Source organism: Callorhinchus milii, unplaced genomic scaffold (assembly GCF_018977255.1).
Source record: "Callorhinchus milii isolate IMCB2004 unplaced genomic scaffold, IMCB_Cmil_1.0 Scaffold5, whole genome shotgun sequence".
In the NCBI taxonomy this organism is placed as follows: Eukaryota; Metazoa; Chordata; class Chondrichthyes; order Chimaeriformes; family Callorhinchidae; genus Callorhinchus; species Callorhinchus milii.
Window position 1 is genome coordinate 35,980,524 of NW_024704746.1, and position 19,933 is coordinate 36,000,456.

At 38.2% G+C, this 19,933-nt stretch overlaps 1 protein-coding gene across 2 annotated transcripts in view; it reads right to left on the reverse strand.

The window, feature by feature from the left end:
• Positions 1-17,233: 17,233 nt before the first annotated feature.
• Positions 17,234-19,933, reverse strand: part of tmem117 (transmembrane protein 117) — a 112,311-nt gene continuing 109,611 nt past the window's right edge. For both annotated transcript variants that reach the window (XM_007903723.2, XM_042335483.1), the window contains exon 8: positions 17,234-18,362. In XM_007903723.2, coding sequence (XP_007901914.1) covers positions 17,740-18,362 — 623 coding nt within the window. In that variant the 3' untranslated portion in view covers positions 17,234-17,739. The remainder of the gene's footprint in view (positions 18,363-19,933) is intronic.

Below are 19,933 nucleotides of genomic sequence, written 5' to 3' on the forward strand. Positions count from 1 at the left end.
TCTGTGTTTCTCATGCTTCTCTGAATGAACCCAAAGACCTTGACTCCAGGTCACCTAATCTAATCTCCATAAAGCTGATTTAGAATGTCAAGCAATTTTTCCATGAAGATTATTATGGATTATGCCATAGTTCTAATGCAATGGATAAAACACGCTCCTGAATTGGCGTGTGTGTTATTTTTACTATCAATGCAAAAATGCTGCAAATATTTTGCATTTGTGCTGGGTAGGGAATGGCACATAGAAAGAGTCAGTGGATGCTCATGGTTGCTTCAGCAGTGACATCTGTATTCTGCTGTCATTTTGAAATCTGCCCCAACAGAAGGATAGGCCTCCAGCTCATCCTCAAATTAAAGATTCGAAGCTCAACAACAACAAATTGCAATTGTATAGCACTTTTCACATCGGGAGGACACACACCCAAGGCACTGGACAGTTGAGGGTTTGCATCTGAACTGTGGGTTGGATTCAGGATGGGGGGAAAAAGATGACCGAGTAACTCTGGGATCAAGTCCCAGAGCTTGGGGGCAGAAAGGCTGAAAGACCGACTGCCAATATTGGGCAGGGTGGGAAAAGACTGGAGCTGCTGTTTCAATTGAAAATATTTTCTCTGGTTTAAAATTTATGCCAATTGAAGACAGACCAACAAGCAGGTAGGTCTTGGAGGTAAATACACTTATAAAAAGCAAAACATTGACCCCCCCCGCCACACACACACACCGCCCCCACGCCCTCCTCATCATCCATTATGACATGAGGTCTGAGTGAATGCATAAAGCAAAAGAGAATAATGAGAGTGGCATGCATTTATTTTACAAGATACAGGTTTTAATGGTTCGGAGAATAAACCTGTGCACAATGACTTTGATATGAAAAGTGCTCTGTTAGCTATGGAGAGCTGCTGGACAATTGGGTGCCTGAACGATGTGAGTCACTGGTGCAGTTGGTTTAGACACCACATGATTGGAGTCATGTAATCAGCCCCTCTGATCTGTAGAATGTTGCTCACCCGTCTCTTTCCATATATAAGCAGTGGGATTCTTCAGATCTGCTCAATCTTTATCCCTTTATATTGTGAAGGGAGTGGATTCTTACCCAAACAACTGCTCAAGATACCCACAAATTGAAGCATGTTTAGCTTCCTTTCCTTTGACATCGTCCTTATTTTTAATCTTTCTGTCTTCCTGGTATCAGGCTTACAGGGATTTGGTGTCATTGGGATCCTAGCTCCCCTGTAAAGGAGACTTTTGCAAAACCTTTATAGCTTTAGATTTTGTGGGCACGAGTATCAGTCCAATATATATGAAAATGAACCTGACTGAGCCATTCTTACAGGGAATTGCAATACAGATATGTCAGTCATTTTGCCTTGTAGAGGTTTTATTCCAGATAGAAGTTTAGATTTTTCATGTAATTATAATAAAATGCATTATATCACTATATTATTATAAGCACAGTACTGTATTAGTTTAAATAGCTTACCCCAAAGTTTAAATACTGAAAGTATTTGGAAGCTGTATTTTGGTGGATGTCATGTGGAGTACAATGAATGTTTTCCTTTCTGACCCTCAGCTATCCTTCAAACCCCACATTTGTACTGTGACCCGTTCCGCTTTTCCACATCTCTGCAACATTGCCTCTGCCTCTCACCATAGGCCACCGAGACCCTGATCCACCGTTTCATTGGGACGTCCTCCCGACGTGAAAGGTGCTATACAAATGTAATCTTGTTGTTGTTGTTATTCATTACATCCCAGCTTGACTATGCCAACTGCCTGCTGGACTTCCCAACTCTTTCCTCTACAAGCTGCAGATTCAAAACTCTGCAGCTCGTGTCCTCTCCCGCACCAGGCACCAGGAACCTATAACCCCCGTTCTTGCCCAGCTTCACTGGCTCCCCGAGATCCGTTACTGTGAAGCGCTCTGAGACGCCGTCCGGTGTGGAGGGCGCTATATAAATCCAAGTTGTTGTTGTTATACTCAGAGTACAAAACCCTTGTTCTTACCTGCAAGGTCCTCCATGGTCTTGCTACCTTACCTCTCCAACCTCATAAGCCCATATCAGCTGTCCTTTCCCCCCGCTTGGTGGGCACCAGCCTACGTCAGGTCTCACGCACTTCTTGCCCCCGCCCCACTATTGGCAGTCGGGCATTCAGCATCTCTGCCCCACACTCTGAAACTCTATCCCGCAATCCCTCCACCTCACCCCCTCTCTTGCCTCCTTCAAGTCCCGTCTGAAGACCTTCCTCTTCGATCGTACCTTCAGCCACTCTCTCACCCCATCCCCCTGCCCTTCTTCTCTTCAGACCCCAACTTTCAGCTCGGGTCCAAAACCCCTGATTGTCCAGCGCCCTGGGACATCTTTCCGACGTGAAGAGTAATTTTTATTTTTTAGCCAACAAAATAATCCTAGAAATAACAACACAGCAAAAACTAACGCCACAAATCAAGAAATATTCAATCAAGAAACATTTATTTTATTGGCCAGCCAAAGAGGTTTTAGAGTGAAGTTGGGCCAGGCTATTCCAGGACGGAGGACTCGTCTAACCAACAACACCAGACAGCTCTGAGATTAACCCGTTCAAATAAGAAGTAGCATTGCAGCTCACTGTCCCACTGTATGAGAATAAACAGCATTGGTTATCACAGCTGTACATCTCAATAAAATGTGAGGTCCCAGGGTTCTATACCGTAATATTGTGGAGATTCTTATATTAAATTTACATTGCAATAATAATCAATGATAGACAAATGCAGGCCGGTCTGAGCAATTTGTTTTGCATGCGGCACAAACCATTTTAAAAGATGACAGTTGTACAAGCAATACTCTGGTTAAGTGACACACTGTATCAAGCTCATGCTATGGCCATGATCTCTCTACATGCATTTTACACTGGATTCCGGGAAGTGGGAAGAGCATAACATGAAAGGCGCTATATAAATGTAAATTATATTCAGCCATGCCTTTTCTCAAGTATATAACTAAAACCATAATTCCCTTTTCACACAGTTAACTCCATGAACTGTGATATCATTACCAAATGGAGATTAATCTAGGCTGACACTCTAATTCAGTGCTGGGGGTGGGTGTTGCATTGTTGGTTGTGCAGATGAGATGTTAAACCGAGGTCCCACCAGCCTGATCAGGTGGACACTGAAGATCCCACTATTCGAAAAGAGAAGTTTCTCCCGGTGTCCTGCTCAAATCCCCCAAATAAAATTATCATTCACCCACAAATACAGTTTTTCCACCTTACAGTATATTCTGCGAAGTGCTTCGAGACATGCTCCTGATAGAAGGATTATTATTCTTTTTTCCATCTGGTGCAAGTAAAGAAATAATTTGGATGCAAGGGCAATACCTTATATTAGACAGCAAAAATGGCCTTGCAGTAGCTACAGTACTGCGTGAGCAACAGAAATAAACTGAAACCTTGATAAGTGACCTCTTTATTAAAAGTTTCATTTAAGGCTGCATATTTTGTAACTCAAAGTTAATTTATAGGTCTGTTAAGCGGAAAGATCTTTGTCTACCTTATGAGTATCAGAAGATTAATTTCAACATTAAGTAGCTATCCAGGTTCATTTATTTCATGAGAATCTATGTCTGCTCCTTTTACATTTGTCTTAATTTTGCATTTTTTGCTGAGGTTTGTGATAATCGATGTAAGCGATGATATATGGCAGAGCAATGCAACTTTTCCACTTTTTTTTAAGTGCTTGTCAGTATGAAGTAAGGTATAGCTTGGGTTAGACAGAGAATGAAAAATTCCTCACGTCACTTGGTATGGCGGCATTGACTCTGCATTAACACCAGGCAAAATAATACACTTGTTATTCTGCCCATTGACGCAATTTGTCAACACTGCTACAGTTAGCGATGTGAGAATGTTTTCATCTCAACTGCCTTAACAATATGACACCTACTACAAAACATTCACACTTTCCATGCAAACCTTCAAATGCCATCTGAGAGCTCCAGTTTGAGATGTGAAAAAACTGAAGGTTCTGAAGTGGCAATCTCATGCCACTTAGGAATTAGTATTTTCAGGATTTCAACTCTTTTTCCCTGTGGCATTCTTCAAACATCACTTTTGTTTAGCATTTTCATTCACTTCCTCGCCTCATCTCGAAGAATTGTGTTTTACCAATATTAACAGTAACAGTAGCATTTGAACAGAGGCCTGTGTTTTAATCCAGGAAAATCTACAAGAAGGTAGCATCATGCTGATTACTACTTAGCAACACAAAACTTTTGAACAGCTTAAAAAAAGGAGCATCAGATTTCCATACCATATCTGTATCTCCCTTTAGCTATTTGACTGTGCTGCCATGTTTATGTCTCTTTGGAATATTGTTGCTTCCATGGCTCTCTTTTACTGATTGCAAAGGAGAAAAATCAATATCTCATTTCTCACATCAGGGAGACCGATGAACCTGGCAAAAGCTTCAGCAAGGACTTTACATCCTGCTGACAGAAAAAAACATGTTTTTCCCTTCTGCAGACCTACACTTTACAAGCAGTTATTGACAACTTTGTGGTACTTGCTCTTCATAATATCCATCATTTTATAGCTTTAGTTCTGACTCGCTCATTCCAGCTTTGGCACACTGCACCTTAAAAGACCGAAGCTCACAAAGTAAGAAAATAATTCCTTTACCATCCACACATCATGTCCGTACCCTTGGCTGTGAAGTATTAATGTGAATTTTCCTTTGGGGTTTGGGCCGTAGGGAGTCAGCACAGGTGGAATTGGAAACACAGAATACAGTTGCACAGGGATTAGATGCATCTGGTACCTCAACAAAAGTAGTCAGTCACTCTTTTCTATGATAATAATAATAATCCATGCATTTGATATAGCACCTTATCACATCTTCGAGACGTCTCAAAGTGCTATAAGCCTAAATTCTTAGGACATTAAATCCCAGATGAGATTGGTTAACCCAATGTAAATCAGAAATTGAAGGCGATAACCATATGTAGTGACATTCACTATTTTAGTTTGTGTGTTATATGGACCATCTTTGGTTTACATTGTCACAATCATTCTTTAACTTTCAGCTTTTGCATGACCTAGATATCCCAAAACTTCTTCCTTGTGTTCTTTCTTTCACACATCAGTTATCTTCCTAAATGCTTAGCAGATGCAATCTCTGGGAAATGCAGCAGTCAGGATATCACAATGAGAAATCAGTTTTCTTATTTGGGGAAAAAAAGGCATCTTGTATTTAGTAAGAAGTTATATCTCAGGATATCTTCTCAGACAACAAACTCCAACAACAGTGATGGAATTAAAGCACTTTTACCTTTTGTAGAAAATAGGTTATTTTGTACCCAACTTGGATAAAATGTCTAAAAGAGTTGAGTAAAAAAACTCACGCTGCAAAGTACAGTACTGATAATTTATATCAACGTTTATTCTTCTATAAACAAGAGTAGATAGCAATGAACTAAATACCCATGCTCGGTGGTGTATCACAGCTGAAGCAAAAATCTTGTTCTTGCCAAACAGATGCAATGTTTGACCAGGGTTCAGATTATTCCGTCTCCTGGAGGAAGCCTGATGGCACAAATCAATCATTGTGGAAATCAAATTCAAATATAAAATATATGTGACAAAATCCTTGCTAAAATTCCTCAGAGTATTTTGCTTTACTGGACAAACTTGATTTTTCTTAACAAAAATTCTGAATCATCAAGCAATTTGGGGGGATGTTTTTCTCTAAAGGTGGCTATATGAATGATGAATGAAATGGCTACATAAGATAAAGCATTATGAAGTAAAGTTTGGACAATTATTTTTTGAGACTATCCAGAATGTTACACAATGGAGGTGGGATGCTATTGCATTTTTAAGAACCAATCTAAAGGCAGATATTGTAATAATAATGATTCTTAAATTTGATATATTTCACATCAGGACGATGTCTCAAAGCACAATGCATGATATATGGTAAAATCTGGTGACTGTGTATTTTATAGGCAAACGTGGCAGCTAATTTGTGCATTGCAATGTTCCAATTTCTGCAATATTCTGAGGATATTGTAATTGGAAAGAAGTAGGAATAATCAGATATTTCATAATAAGCGATCAGCTATTTTTTTCTACATTAATCTGTTACTCCAAATCTCTGCCTCAGAAATAGTAAAGGTTTTGATGAAAATTATTTTACCATATTATTTCAGGCCGAATCAAGAGACGTCTGAGAAAGATTATAGTCGATGAATTAATGTAGGACACTTGTGGATTGTAAAATGCCAAACCTTTAGCTCAGTTCTGGTATAGATGTTGCCCTTCTTTCCTCAACTATATCGCCATCGTCACAAAACTGAAAGGAATGTCTGCAGGTTGAAACCAATGGCAAAAGGATTAGATTTTTTTTAAAAATCTACCATTGAAGCAAATGTGATTCAATTATGAGCGCCAGTCAATCCCTGTTCTTCCCCCTTGGGGTTCAGGTTTAAATGCAGCCTCGGGTAAGGCCATGAAAGTCATCTTTTACTAACAGCAATAAAGGTCATGGTTAATAGAGTTCCTGCAGCCTCAGCTGAATCCTCATTGGTCACAAATCCACAACATAAATCTGCCTCATATTTAGCACTAATTTAATTCAGCAGCAAGCTAGCAGAGTCAGCTCAAAGGCACTCAAGACAGAGTGGGAGGATGATGGTGTGAGTGCTTCATAGGAATGGAGGTGGGGTGGGCAGTCCAGAGTAAAAAGGGGAAGCTTAGTCTCTAATGGAAAAGATTTACTATGAGCACTGTATGGTTTCACAGTGCATTCATAAAACTTAATTTTCTGATGTCTCCCTTAAAAAGAAGTGAAGTACATAAGAATGCAAAATAGGGCTACTGAACAGAATAATTTCCTTTTGTGCACGGAAGCTAACTCTGATTGGAAATTTGAATGATTTGTATCACAAAAGGAGTTGACAATTTAGTTTTCTCCAATTATTAAAAAAAAGCTGTTACTATGCATACATATTGATGACCGAAAGAGTGAGTGCATAAGTCAATTTTTAAATAAAATTGTTTTGTGCTTTGGTTAACATAACACGGATCTATTTAATTCCTGCTGTTCCATGAGTTCATCCTGAAGGTATTTACCTGGTCTTCATTCAGGTCATCAGTCTTTACCCAGATAACCCTTTTAAATGAGTCTCAACTGAGAATATGGAGGTCACATCATTGAAGGGGTTGTTATTAATGTTCTGCATTCATTAGCATCCACCACCCATTAACCTTGCCTCTTGCATGGCAACCTGATATATTTCTCTTGCTGAGAGCCCCAGAAGCACTAATCTAATAAATAACCTTTACGCATCAGAAAAACCACAGAACGTTATGGTTTATATTTACAAACTGATAGTCTTGATTTAGTTAATTTAGTCATTCTATAGTCAGACTCATTTTAAAACATACTTGAATCTTATTCATGAGCAGCAAACCTTGTTGAAAGCAAGTGTGATAGAGTCACGTCAACCAAAGTTATCTGTAATTTCACAATGCGTTGTTAATGATTAATTAGACTTTGCAAAGTACACTATGTAATAAATCATGTCGTCTTTGAGATAATATTGAATGGGTGCTGTGTTTGCACAGAACTGTTAAATTCTTGCAAGTAACATGAGAAATGTGTAGACAGATCTCTTCCAGTAAAAGTAATCATGTCCCAATCACCATGTCAGATTGCAGGGTTAAGTTGTCTGCATAAAATTGAATTCCATGTAATATTGTGATTATAGAAGCTGTTCCTTGGTACTGTTCAGTTCCTCCACAAAGGAAGTACTGCTAAATCTGAAGAAAGCAATAATTTCGGAATTAAGTGATTCCATCTATCCTTGCAAAGATATTCAGACATTTAATAATAATATTCCTTGCGTTTGATATAGTGCCTTATCACATCTTCGAGACGTCTCTAAGCGCTTCGCAGAATATACTGTAAAGTGAATTGAATGCATATTTTATGGGAGACATTTTATTTCTGATAAGCAAAGAGTGCAGTATACATTGGCAGTTTTACATCCTAGTTAGTAACTGTTGATCATCACTGATAAATGGGTGATGTTACAACATACTATATTGTTGCTGGAAATTTTTTAAAAATCCAACATGTATAATGCTTCCATAAACTTCATTGAAGATATTGGATCTAACAAGTGGCGATATTTATTTATGGTATCCAGAAGCATGTCATGCTCACAAGAAAACTCACGGGATCTCTGCTCTGAAATTAGATCACATAAGAGTGGAGCTGTTTTTATACAATTTAAGGAATCCAGTTAGATATTGCCGCATATTAAGTTCCAATAAATTAACAACAATATTACAGAAGTGATTTCAAGGCTGTAATCTCATCTTTGGTCTTAGATGAGTTACAAACTACTCAATACCATCTACTCTGTTTATTGTTGTCTCCTAATAATTAATTATTCTCTATGTGAGGAAAACACAAATCACGGTGTGAAACATGGGAGAGGCAGCCTGGTTTCATCGAGGCTAAGATTCACAAAGGATATGTAAACACTGAATTTATTCAGAGCAGAGAGCTTGCAGTAAGATTACCACACATCTGGTTACCGGCAGAATTCAATATTTACAAATCCTTCGCAAATATCACATTTTGGATCGAATAGTACAAATACAGCGCAGGCTAATGCTAAATTATAGCATAAATACATAACTTTGAAATGCTTTATTCAATAATTCTAAACTGAAAAATACTGCAAATGGGCAGCATGTCAATGAGCTTCTGATAGAATTAAATAGGTATAGTTTCAGGTACAATCCTTTATTAGATCTGAAACCATGGGATGGGAGGCCCTATATAGCATAGAGAAGGGCAACTCCTTGTTTTCCTTTCTAGGTGTTCTCCCAAGGCTCTGGCCAATGCAATTTCAGAGCGGGAAATATAAATCACAAATCTCACTCAATCACTTCACTGCTGACAACAAATATCATACAGCTTCCAGCAATGTCAGTTGGGCATTAGTCTTAGTGTTGTGTGGTAGATTTTACAATGAAAATAGACAACATTAGTTAGATATATTGCATTTATTTGAACAACTATAATTGCTTCTATTCATCAAGGCAAGGTTTGGAACGTTTTTAACTGCAGACAAAAGCAAACCTGGCAGGTGATCAATTTAAATGATTCTGAAAAGCTCTCCTGACACCTCAGCATTGAGTTCAAAGTATACGTATTGACAGTTAACCCAAACTATACTGATTTTTAATAAACTTACAATTTTGCTGAAATAAATTAATCTGTAAAAAATACTGAAATACCTTAATTATTGCATTTTGGCAACATTATGAGCATTAACGTGTTCAGTAGCAACAACAACAATTTACATTTATATAGCGACTTTCACACCGTGCGGACATCTCAAAACACTTCACAGAGCTGACTGGGGACCTGAGCTGGAAGGGGGGAGCTTGACAATGGGGGGAGCTGGAAAAAGATGACCAAAAACATGGTAGAAAAGAAAGGTAATGAGGCAAGTTCAACGGGGGAGTGAGTGAGAGAAGGAGGGAGAGCAGGGGCGAGGCCAAGGGACTCTGGGATGGAGTTCCAGAGAGAAGGGGGAGAATGTTTAAAGCTCACCCACTGATCGAGCAATTAGCAGACCTCTAAGTATCTGTTTAGTTGTACATAAGCAGAGCTCTCCTTATCCCTGGAAAAGGAGTGATTGGAGCAGGTATAACACTCTAGTAACTTTCTGTTCTGAATCACTGAACTAATATCATAGACAGAACTTGCATAGTGTAAAATGTGCATAAGGCATAAAAAAATGAGCTTGGGACATGCTACTGTTGGTACATCTCTAAGGCACAGAAGGTTTTAAGGTCACATGATGCTCACTTCAGCACCTGGATTGGTATTTAACATTAGTTGGATTTGTGGACGCTTTGCAAAGCACACTCAGATTTTCCATTGTGCTTCATACCAAAAGCGACAACTTCAATAACATTTAATCTGTTTGCCCCACAAACAACTGATGTAACCATAAATTGTAAACCATAATTCATTTCCCAATGGACCTGTTGTTTGTGATGTTTTATTTTTTATGATATGTGCAATATGAAGTTAGATATTTGAATTTGTGTGGGTGAACAAGATTTCAAATTAGTTTTCAGCATTAACTTTTTAACTAAGTTTGTGTGGATCCGTAGGCTTATATATAAAAACAATTGTCATACTATTTTATAAAGTGAATTTTCCAAACCTTATTCTCTCTATACATACAGATAGATGGATAAAGTACTTTTAAAAAAATGGATATAATTCTCTTTTCATTCTTAGCCTTTCATCACTATTAGGTGACACTTGTCATGAAGCACATGTCCGTGTACTACCTCTACTACCCTAAAGGGCAAGAGTTTAAGGTGTCTAACCCAGTGAACTAGCTCTGAGCTAATAACAATTCATCACAAAGAGGTTGGCATTCTGCACTCAAGTTCTGGGCTAGCTGCCTACTCATTAGGGAATGCAAGAGGGAAGACATTTTTGTTAACAGCTTACAATAACCTATTATGCATAGGGACAATAATGTCTAATCCAGAAAGGGGAGACTTGGCGGTCGCAGCAAAACTTTTGTATACTAATTTAGAAGTGATCATCAAATAACCTTTCCCTATGAAGTTCATGCTTTAAAGAGTCCTGTAGCTCAGTGGTTAGAGCACTCGCTTTGCAAGCGAGAGACCTGAGTTCAATTCCAGGCAGGGCGAAACCTTGGGCAAGTTTCCTTACTCCACACGCCTAAATAATAATCCCTCCAAAAAAACCAAAAACAATAATTAAATTGGTCATTTTCAATCTACGACTGTTTGTGGGACATTGCTGTGCGCAATTGGCTGCCGCGTTCGCCCACAAATATACAGTCAATTCACTTTACAGTGTGTTCTGTGAAGCGCTTTGGGACGTCCTCCTGACGTGAAAAGCGCTATATCAAATGCAAGGATTATTATTATTATTATTATTATTATTAAACTCTTTACACCAGTAGCATTTTTGAAAAGAAAGAAGTAAACTTGCAATTCACCATGTTGGATAAAACTGAGCAGTTGGGAGTTTCCAGCTAGAAATACATGATAATAATGCTGCTATAGCCTTGGGTCACTGAATCATGAGCAGAAGAGCATAAATAATTGTTGCTATCGAGCTCACTTTCTATGCAGATGAAGCTGTTATTTGCTTTTTTTTAAAAAGCATTTTGTAATTTTTTTTGTCAATTTTCATACAAAGTAACTGCATTCGAGGAATAATGATTTTAGGCATTGTTCAGTTACTATATACATCATCCTCCAGTCCCCACATTGCAACCTTTAAACTGAGGAACAAATGAGATAATCATTTGTGTATTTTTTGATACATAATAGGACTGCAGTAAAGTAGGGATCAGTGACAACTCAAATGGTAAATCTGAACTGATCTCAGATCAAGAGCCCAGGAAAATTATAGATCTATCGATTTGGGAATAGATTTTCAACAAGTTCATCTTTTGCTTTTTTTAAAATTGTTCCCCACCAGAAAAGGCAATAAAAATGTACCAGATTCATACTAGGAAAGAGGAGAGGCAAAATGAACTGCAGTGTATTCACCCTGGATCTAATTTGCAATGACTTTGTAAAAATTAAGTTGTTGATCTTGAAAACAGATGTCTTAGAATCTCACTTTATAGAGATATAAGGTTTTAAATAGGTTTGAGAAAGTAAACTCAGATCAATGCTTTTGAATGCACTTAGACAGCAGAACAAGAGGACACAGGTTTAGAGATCGGAAAGTTTGGAGGGTTGGAAAGGACAATTTCAGCACAGTTTTTCATTGCTCGGAGAGTAATTGATAATTGGAACGGTACTAGGAATTGTCGTTTTGGCCAGAATGGATTCATTTAAAAAACTGCTTGTTACTGTGACAGAAGGAAGGCGGGTATTCTGGTAAATTCCACAAGAGCATCAATATGATGAAAGATGAAAAATATTTAAAATAGTATCTAGATCTTAAAATATTAAAAGAACAATTCTGCAGCTATTTCTAGTGAATTAAATTTCCAGCAAATGACACTTAAACATGTATTCAGCATCCAGCAAATTTCTCAGTGTTGTTTTATAATTTAGGCTCATTTACTTTTCTGTAGTTTATGTTTATACCAGAAATCCAGGTGATTCTCTAGACTTCATTAAATTTCAAGTTACTTCTCACCTTATGTTTGTAATTATCTTTTTTCCCCCAGACTTATTTGTAACAGTTGTTATATAGCTTTCCTAACTAATGGAAGTTCAAATTGCTTGTGGGCTTGATGTACCTTACTAAATTATCAGGTGCTATCTCCACAAAGTGCCAATTTAGAGGATTAATGATGAAAGCTTTATCTTCAGTTACAAGTGTGAATGCAACCAGGAGATTGTCTTAAAGTGCTCCACGGGATTTACTGTGAATCAATGTGACATTGTGTGTTTTATTAGAAAAAGTAGCAAGTGATAACTGTCAACAGAGTTTGGTGCAAACATTGATTCATTAGAAAACTTTTCTTCAAAATAAATGACTAAAAACAATGATAAAATCTCAGATTTAGTAAAAAGCTACAACATATACAGTTTTCAGTGCTTCTTCTTGCCACCAAATACCTTTTTACCAAATCCGTTACTTGCAGGACCTAAAAGTCAGTCTATAGGTAAAATCGTTAATCATTACTGACAAACCCCAGCTCTCAGAAGAGGTTGGGCCAGACAAGGAACAAGTAATTGTGAAACCATTACAGGACTCAATTCATCTGCAGAAAGATACCATCTGCTGGAGAGTCACCTCTCGCTCAATTTCAAGTAGCGTCCAACATTTAACAAGAACATATAAAAACATAAGAATTTGCATGTCAAAAGAAGACCAAGGTCCATCTGGTTCGCCTTCTACCATTCTAGCAGTGGCTTGACATGTCATGTCCCAAACTATATACTGTATCCCGAGATATTATTTTCTAGCAGAAATCTATCTAACTTGTTCTTGAAACAAACAACATTTCTGGTGAGAATTTATATTTTTCCTCTCTTCAGTATTCCACATGTCCATCAGTTTTTTTCTCTCCCTTTGAAATGGAAGGGTTTGGAGTTCAATAAATAATCATTATCAATCTATTAATGAAGGTTAACAAAATGCAATTTGTTTCATTCTGAGGCATCCCTTGACAATCAGCTAAGGCAGAACATCACTTCAGATGCACTAATTCTGCAAGAAATGCCTGTGATGCTTATCACTCAAATCTTGAGTTCCATATTCAAGCGGTTGGGGGAAGAGGAGGAAGAAGGTAGAGAGGAAATTAAACTACATTTGGCAATGAGTCATAGCTCATAGCTGAGCCACTGAATACAGGCTAAAGCACCCGTAGGAAATCTATTTAGTATGGAAACCTATTCAGCTCTTTAAAGGATTTAGCAATATACCTACCGCCACTTCTGATGTTTTGACTTGCCAACAGCTGTACTGATGTTATGCACGTGGTGTGATCAGATATCAAAATCATTTAAAAAACAGTTTTTGGATGTGCAGGTCTATTAGACCTTTAAACTGAGTGTGCTGACTCCCGATGTTCAGATAACACTTCTTGCTTCCTCCCATTTTCAGCATGATCATCCATACAGTAACTTTTTTTATTAATGAATAAAAAGACAAGCAACAAAATTCAACCTCCAAGTTGCAATAAAAAATAATAGTGGTTACTGGAACTGGTTTCAGAATTATCTCTATAAGTGTTGTTAGCACCATTAATGATAATAGATACAATTATAGAGCCCCAAAGTCAGAATATAAGTCATAGGATTTATTTTGCTGGATAAAATACCATTGGCTCTGAAAATAATCTCTCGAGTCTAATGGTGATTTGATAGTTAATGGTAGAAAAATAAGAGTGATATCAGGAGCTTTTTGAATATCACCAGGCTGACAGAAATTAAGTATGCAGATTGCAGTTTGTCACTTGTGCTTTCACTTGTAAAATTGAGAGATTCCTTGTGACATTGATAACAACAAGGCTCTCCAGTGATCAAAAGTGCTGCAAGACTGAAAATGTTTCTGTTCCAATGGAGTGCTCAGAGCTGGGCATCACACAAAAGATAAAATAATTCATATTCAAATGAATTCAGGAGTTTCAGCCACCAAAGCAACCTGTGATTGCTTAATTCTATAGAATTTGCTCAAAATTGCTGTGCACTGTGATACTCCAATGTGATTAAATGTATTATAAAGAGGAAAACAAGTTGACTCACACCTGAAATTAGGTACTGGAGAAACAATAACAACTTGCATCAGAAATGATGGCTATACCTAGTCATGCAACAATTAAACTGCTCAGAATCTATACTGTATATTAAGACATGTTTCCAAGTGACAGATAATGCTGCCACTTTAATCACAAGGATTTTAACAGCTTTATGAGAACATACGTTGCACTCTAATATATACAAAATGAAACATTAAAAAACGACATCACTTTTTGCAGATCATAAGTCATTTTAATGTTATTACGTAATTTTTGATATCAACATATGTTCATTAGTTTATTCATTGCAATAAATTACTAGCAACAATTAATAAGGAAAAACAGCAAATATGAAGACAAAAATTTCTGATCTTTGAAATAAATTAACATATATTCCAATAACAATGTTTTGTTTTCCAAATGTACTAAGAAACTTTTCCATGGTGGCAACACAGTTCATTAGAGCACCAGCACAGAGCACCAAAGAGTGGTCAGATGTTGGGTTTTGCCACAGGCTACCAATGCCCAATCTCAACTATGCTGGTGGGTGGAGGAACTAAAGGAAGATTGCTGGGTTGCTCTTGTGCATCTCTCAAGCTCAAAGGTGACACCGATAACAGCTTGGGAGCAGATCATAACCTACTTTATCAAAACAAAATCCACTAAACTTAAAAAGTGTCTAGCCATAAGAAAATGTTAATTGTAATCGTGACATTAACAACATAGCATGAAAGTTTTTTTTATCTATAGAACACATGTGCTTGTGCACACATTTCAGGCATATAAGACTTCAGTTCTCAATGAAAAGAACAGGCCCAATAGAAACAGTTTTATACTCAGCTCCATGACTTTTCATTCTGATGGTATATGAGGCACATTACGTTCCCCAATGCTTTAACCTTATTGAATTTTTTTTTTTTAATTCCGTGATTCAGAAGTTTGTTTCCTTGTGGTTTGAAAGAGACAAATTACACAGATTTAAATCCAGACTAAATGGATCTGAACTCTCTTTAATAGTCCTATACAAAATGGTATGATCTAACCAAGTTTGTGTAACACCCCCTCTGGCCCCGTAATAACTAATCCAGTTAAACATAGCTTCCCATTAAATTGACTGCCTTACTTAAATGGAAGGACAACCGTAGTATATTCAGACTTTGTTCAGCAGTAGGGCTCTCATCGTAGAGTGAGGATGTCATATTAAGGGGTGTTGTTCTGCGTGCCAAGAAGTAAACCACACTTTGATGATTTGCACTTGTAGTGGAAAAATCCAATTATCCTCATGCAACTCAAAAAGTGTTAAATGTATTGGCACACAAAGTATCAATCATCAAGATGGATAAGAGTTTAGGAAGCTTTATTCATGTGCAGTATGAACTATGAGAAAGTGCCAATATGCAGAAAATGTGAATAATTCTCCAAGCACTGGCCATTCTCATCTTCAGTACAACATATTACAATAACCTCTTTTGCTCTAGTACCGACACCATTTAACTCCAGGAAAGTACTACAAATAATAATCTTTGCATTTTACATAGTACCTTAGCACTTGTTAAAACTTCTCAAATAACTTCACAAGATTTACTGTGAGGTGTAGTGACAGTACTTTGTACATATTATTTGACTGCCTTATTATTCTTTCAAGAGGTCTGTAGAGCAGCCAAGCTAAATGTTAAATCTATCCACCTCCCTACTCCTGCTATGGACCTCTATTGGATATCTATTTGGTTAGTGCAGTACCGGAGGTCTTCCCATGCTCATACCTAGTGTCCTTAAGCCTACATAACATTTGGTTTCAGTCGCATTTTACTTAGTTATTCCAAGTTATTCAGTATATTAAGCTTGTTAATGTTTTATAATAATAATAATAATCCTTGTATTTGATATAGCGCTTTTCACGTCGGGAGGACGTCCCAAAGCGCTTCACAGAACACACTGTAAAGTGAATTGACTGTATATTTGTGGGCGAACAAAGAAGGTACATTATTATGTCCTATTATGTCCTATTTTCAGCATGATCATTTATACAACACCATATTTACACTGGGCAACTTTGTCCTTATTTCTCTAGTCTCACAGTCCTGACATGTGTGCAGATACAATTGTGTCACTTGCATTAATGCAAAGTTTGAAAATCATATAAAATAATGTTTTAGTTATGAACAAGTCAGCACTGAGCAAAGTGAAACTGAAAGGAGACACATTGATCATATTTGGCAAAATTAGAACACAGGAAAATATTTGATTGGACAGTAAAAGAGTCGTGGCAGGGAGAGCATAGGTCACAGTGAACCCAACTCAAGACAGCCGATATAAATGTCATCCCATGTCCCAGTTCACGTCATCAACACTGAGCTGTGAAACCCCAACTCGGAAGGTTAGCCCAAGCTTGGACTCGAGAGAAGGCACACGGACTGAGCTGTCAATATTGCAGGAATGTTAGGGACAACTTCATGATGGGCAAGGGTGACCCATTTGAAACCAAAGATTTCAAAGGTGACACGGATCAAAACAGGAGAAGGCTTTTAAACCAAAGTGAGTGATAGTCACTCCACATCAGCATCACCCAGCAGGTATGCAAATGAGAACAGTATAAAATTAAAGACTTGTGATGTTTGTTCAACATTTTTAGAGAGTTAGACCTGCTACAGTGAACGCAATTCTTTCTTTGTGCTTCCGTTAGTAATAAAAGTTAGTCATCCACATACCCTCTGACCCATCACTGCCTCTTTTCTTGCACCTTCATTGCTTTTTTGGCAGGCAGCCATGAAAGCAGAATTAAAAAGATTAATCAAAATGCCTCCTTTCAGCTGTCAGAACTATCTGCACCACACTCAATTAAGCAATGGTGCCAAGTGTTCATAACTAGAGCACTGCCACAATCATTTCTTGTAAAGCTGTCTGCAAACAGTACAGAATTACATGATCAAAAAGTCCATCAGGGTATCAGGCAATGTCACAACAAAAGTCAGCAACAGCTACGGGTTTATTTGTAAATATGAAGACCTCTTATCGATTTTAAAATTCATCAAGTAGAATAAAAATGGAAGTTCTCAAGGCACGACAAACACAAGTACTTAACATCTTACCCTCGTGTTAGAGACAGAGACTAAATTACAGTACAATTCAATACAGCATTGAAGCAAACTGTGTGCAATTGTGGAAGGCAAGACATTAAGAAATGTCTAGGTGTAGGCACGATATACTTATTAAAAAGAATGGGGATTTCTTTTCTACAACAGAAGAACCACTTAAATAATTTGGTTAGCATTTTCTTTGTTATCTAGGACTGTGATTTTCAAGTCAAAAGTACACCAACACAAAATGTAAAAAGGTCTATAAATCTGTAAAAATGAAAAGGTTAAAAATCTACTTAAGGCCTGCGCTTGTTTTAAAATTGCATTTGGATATGTAGATCAGCCAATGCTTTTGCTTAAGGAACACAGAGGTTCACAGAGGAGATATTAGACTCAGTTCTCTCACCTAGTCTCAGTTATATCATTACTCTGTGGCCCCTGGTTGAAAGCGCACTGATCCTCAGTAGATAAACCTGAGGTGATATTGTGTTGATTAGGTAATGTAACCTCTGTGGAAACAAAATAGTCATCATTCATCTTCTCAGGCTCTTCCTGTATAACAATTGCATCGTCTGCAGCCAAATGTGAAACTTTGCTATGTTGAGAAAGTGTCTTTGTCTTAATCTTTACATACGAGCTACCAGGCTTATCCTTAATTTGTTCATTTTTCTGGAATCTTCCAAAGAAACATATGAAGAACCCAAACAAGATAAATGCCAAGATGCTTGGGACAAAAGCGAGACACTTGACCCCCAAGTTGGCACCTACAAACCTGCTATACAAAAATAGATCACCGTGGGTGTAGGTCTTGTTAGTCAAAGGGCTAATATTAGTGGACCTCCATTCCCAGCTGAGAGTAGTTTTATTTAAATCCTTTAAGCAGTCGGCATCTTGCACTGTATAGATTTTCTCACCAGGCCCCACATACTGGCCGTATTCATACGGTTGGTAAAATATCTGATTTTTCCACATATTCAGATCCAAAATCAATACCAGAAAGATGATTCCATAGTTAAACCATTTACCTGCAAGAAAATGCGATAACACTGTCAAAATCATAATAGACTTAAGTTTGCCAGATTAATTCCCACGAAGGTACACTCTATGCAAAGTGGTGGTGGGGAGGGAGGGAGGGAGGGAGAGAGGGTAAAGGGAACAACAACAACAAAATTACATTTATAGAGCGGTTTCCACGTCAGGAGGATGTCCCAAAGCGCTGAACAGTCAGATGTCGGGGCCCGAGCATGGGGTAGGGGTAGTGTAGGGGTGAGGGAAGGCAGAGAGGTGGGAGAGCGACTGAAGGCATGATCGAAGAGGAGGGTCTTGAAGGAGGCAAGGGAGGAAATGAGGTGAAGCGTCCGTGGGATGGAGTTCCAGAGTGTGGGGGCAGAGAGGCTGAAAGCCCGGCCACCGATGGTAGGGCAGGGCGGGCGGGAGACGTGGAGCAGGCCGGTGCTCGCTGAACGGAGGGAGTGGTGGGGGAGGGAGGGGGGTTTGATAGGCACTGCACTGCAATTTTTACAATGCAAAGCACTCGTATACATCAGCCGATGGGTAAAGCAGACATGCATTTTTTTTACAAAGCAAACATTCACATTTTATGAACCACTACGCTGTATGAACCTTTACATTTGCTTTACACATTTGCAACTTTCCCAGTTATTAAGGAATTTAATTTTCTCTGTGAAGAATTACATGCATGTGCAGATGCCTTTAAATACTGCAATATATCATGTAATCTAATCATTTCCATCAATTTGTACTTTTTGTTGATTACACACCAAAAGGATATAAAAGTAGCCAGTCGGCACAGAAGATAACCATTCGAGAACTATTCTGTTACTGAATATATGAAATTCAAGTTCAATTAATCAAGCATATTTTTAAATATAAGTATACAGAGTCAGATCATTGTGGGACAAATATTGATTGAACAACAATGTCAACAGTTTAATTGTTGGAATAGCCTAGGTGCAAGAAAAAAATTTTTGGACAGCCAAGAGTCTGACACATACAGAAGTCCATCACCATGCTAAAGAGTACTCAAACCAAACAGAGTTGCATGCCTCCCACCTAGACATGGAAATTCCAGAAATGTTTATTGGAATGGATTGCACACTTTGTCCCTGGAGGGACGCATCTTATATACCTAATTCTGGAAAGTGTTAGGCGCAGGTCGGCAAGTCAATGTTCGGAGATCCCAGAGTGTGCACTGGGGTACTTCTGGAGTCTAACCAGCTAAATCCACATAGTTTGCCATTGAAAGGACTGCCTGGCAAGCTTTTCCACTGCTTATTCAGCTAGGACCACCCTACCCATTAGGCTTGCAGGGTTAACGGGAGCTGACTGGGAAGAGTCCCTGCCTCCAGTGACTAGTCTGCCCTTACAAGTAGGCTTGCTGATGAGTCAGCCTGGCTATGCTCAGGAACTGGACCACCGAGACCACCACAGAGAGTTCGCTCAGTTCTGACATTTTGTTGCCAAAACATGTTACTTTGGAGAAAATTTAGCTCCATGGAGACCCTCCTTACCACCCCCCCTCACCTCAATCAACAATATGATTGTTCAGCAATATGAAAAATAACAATCAATCACC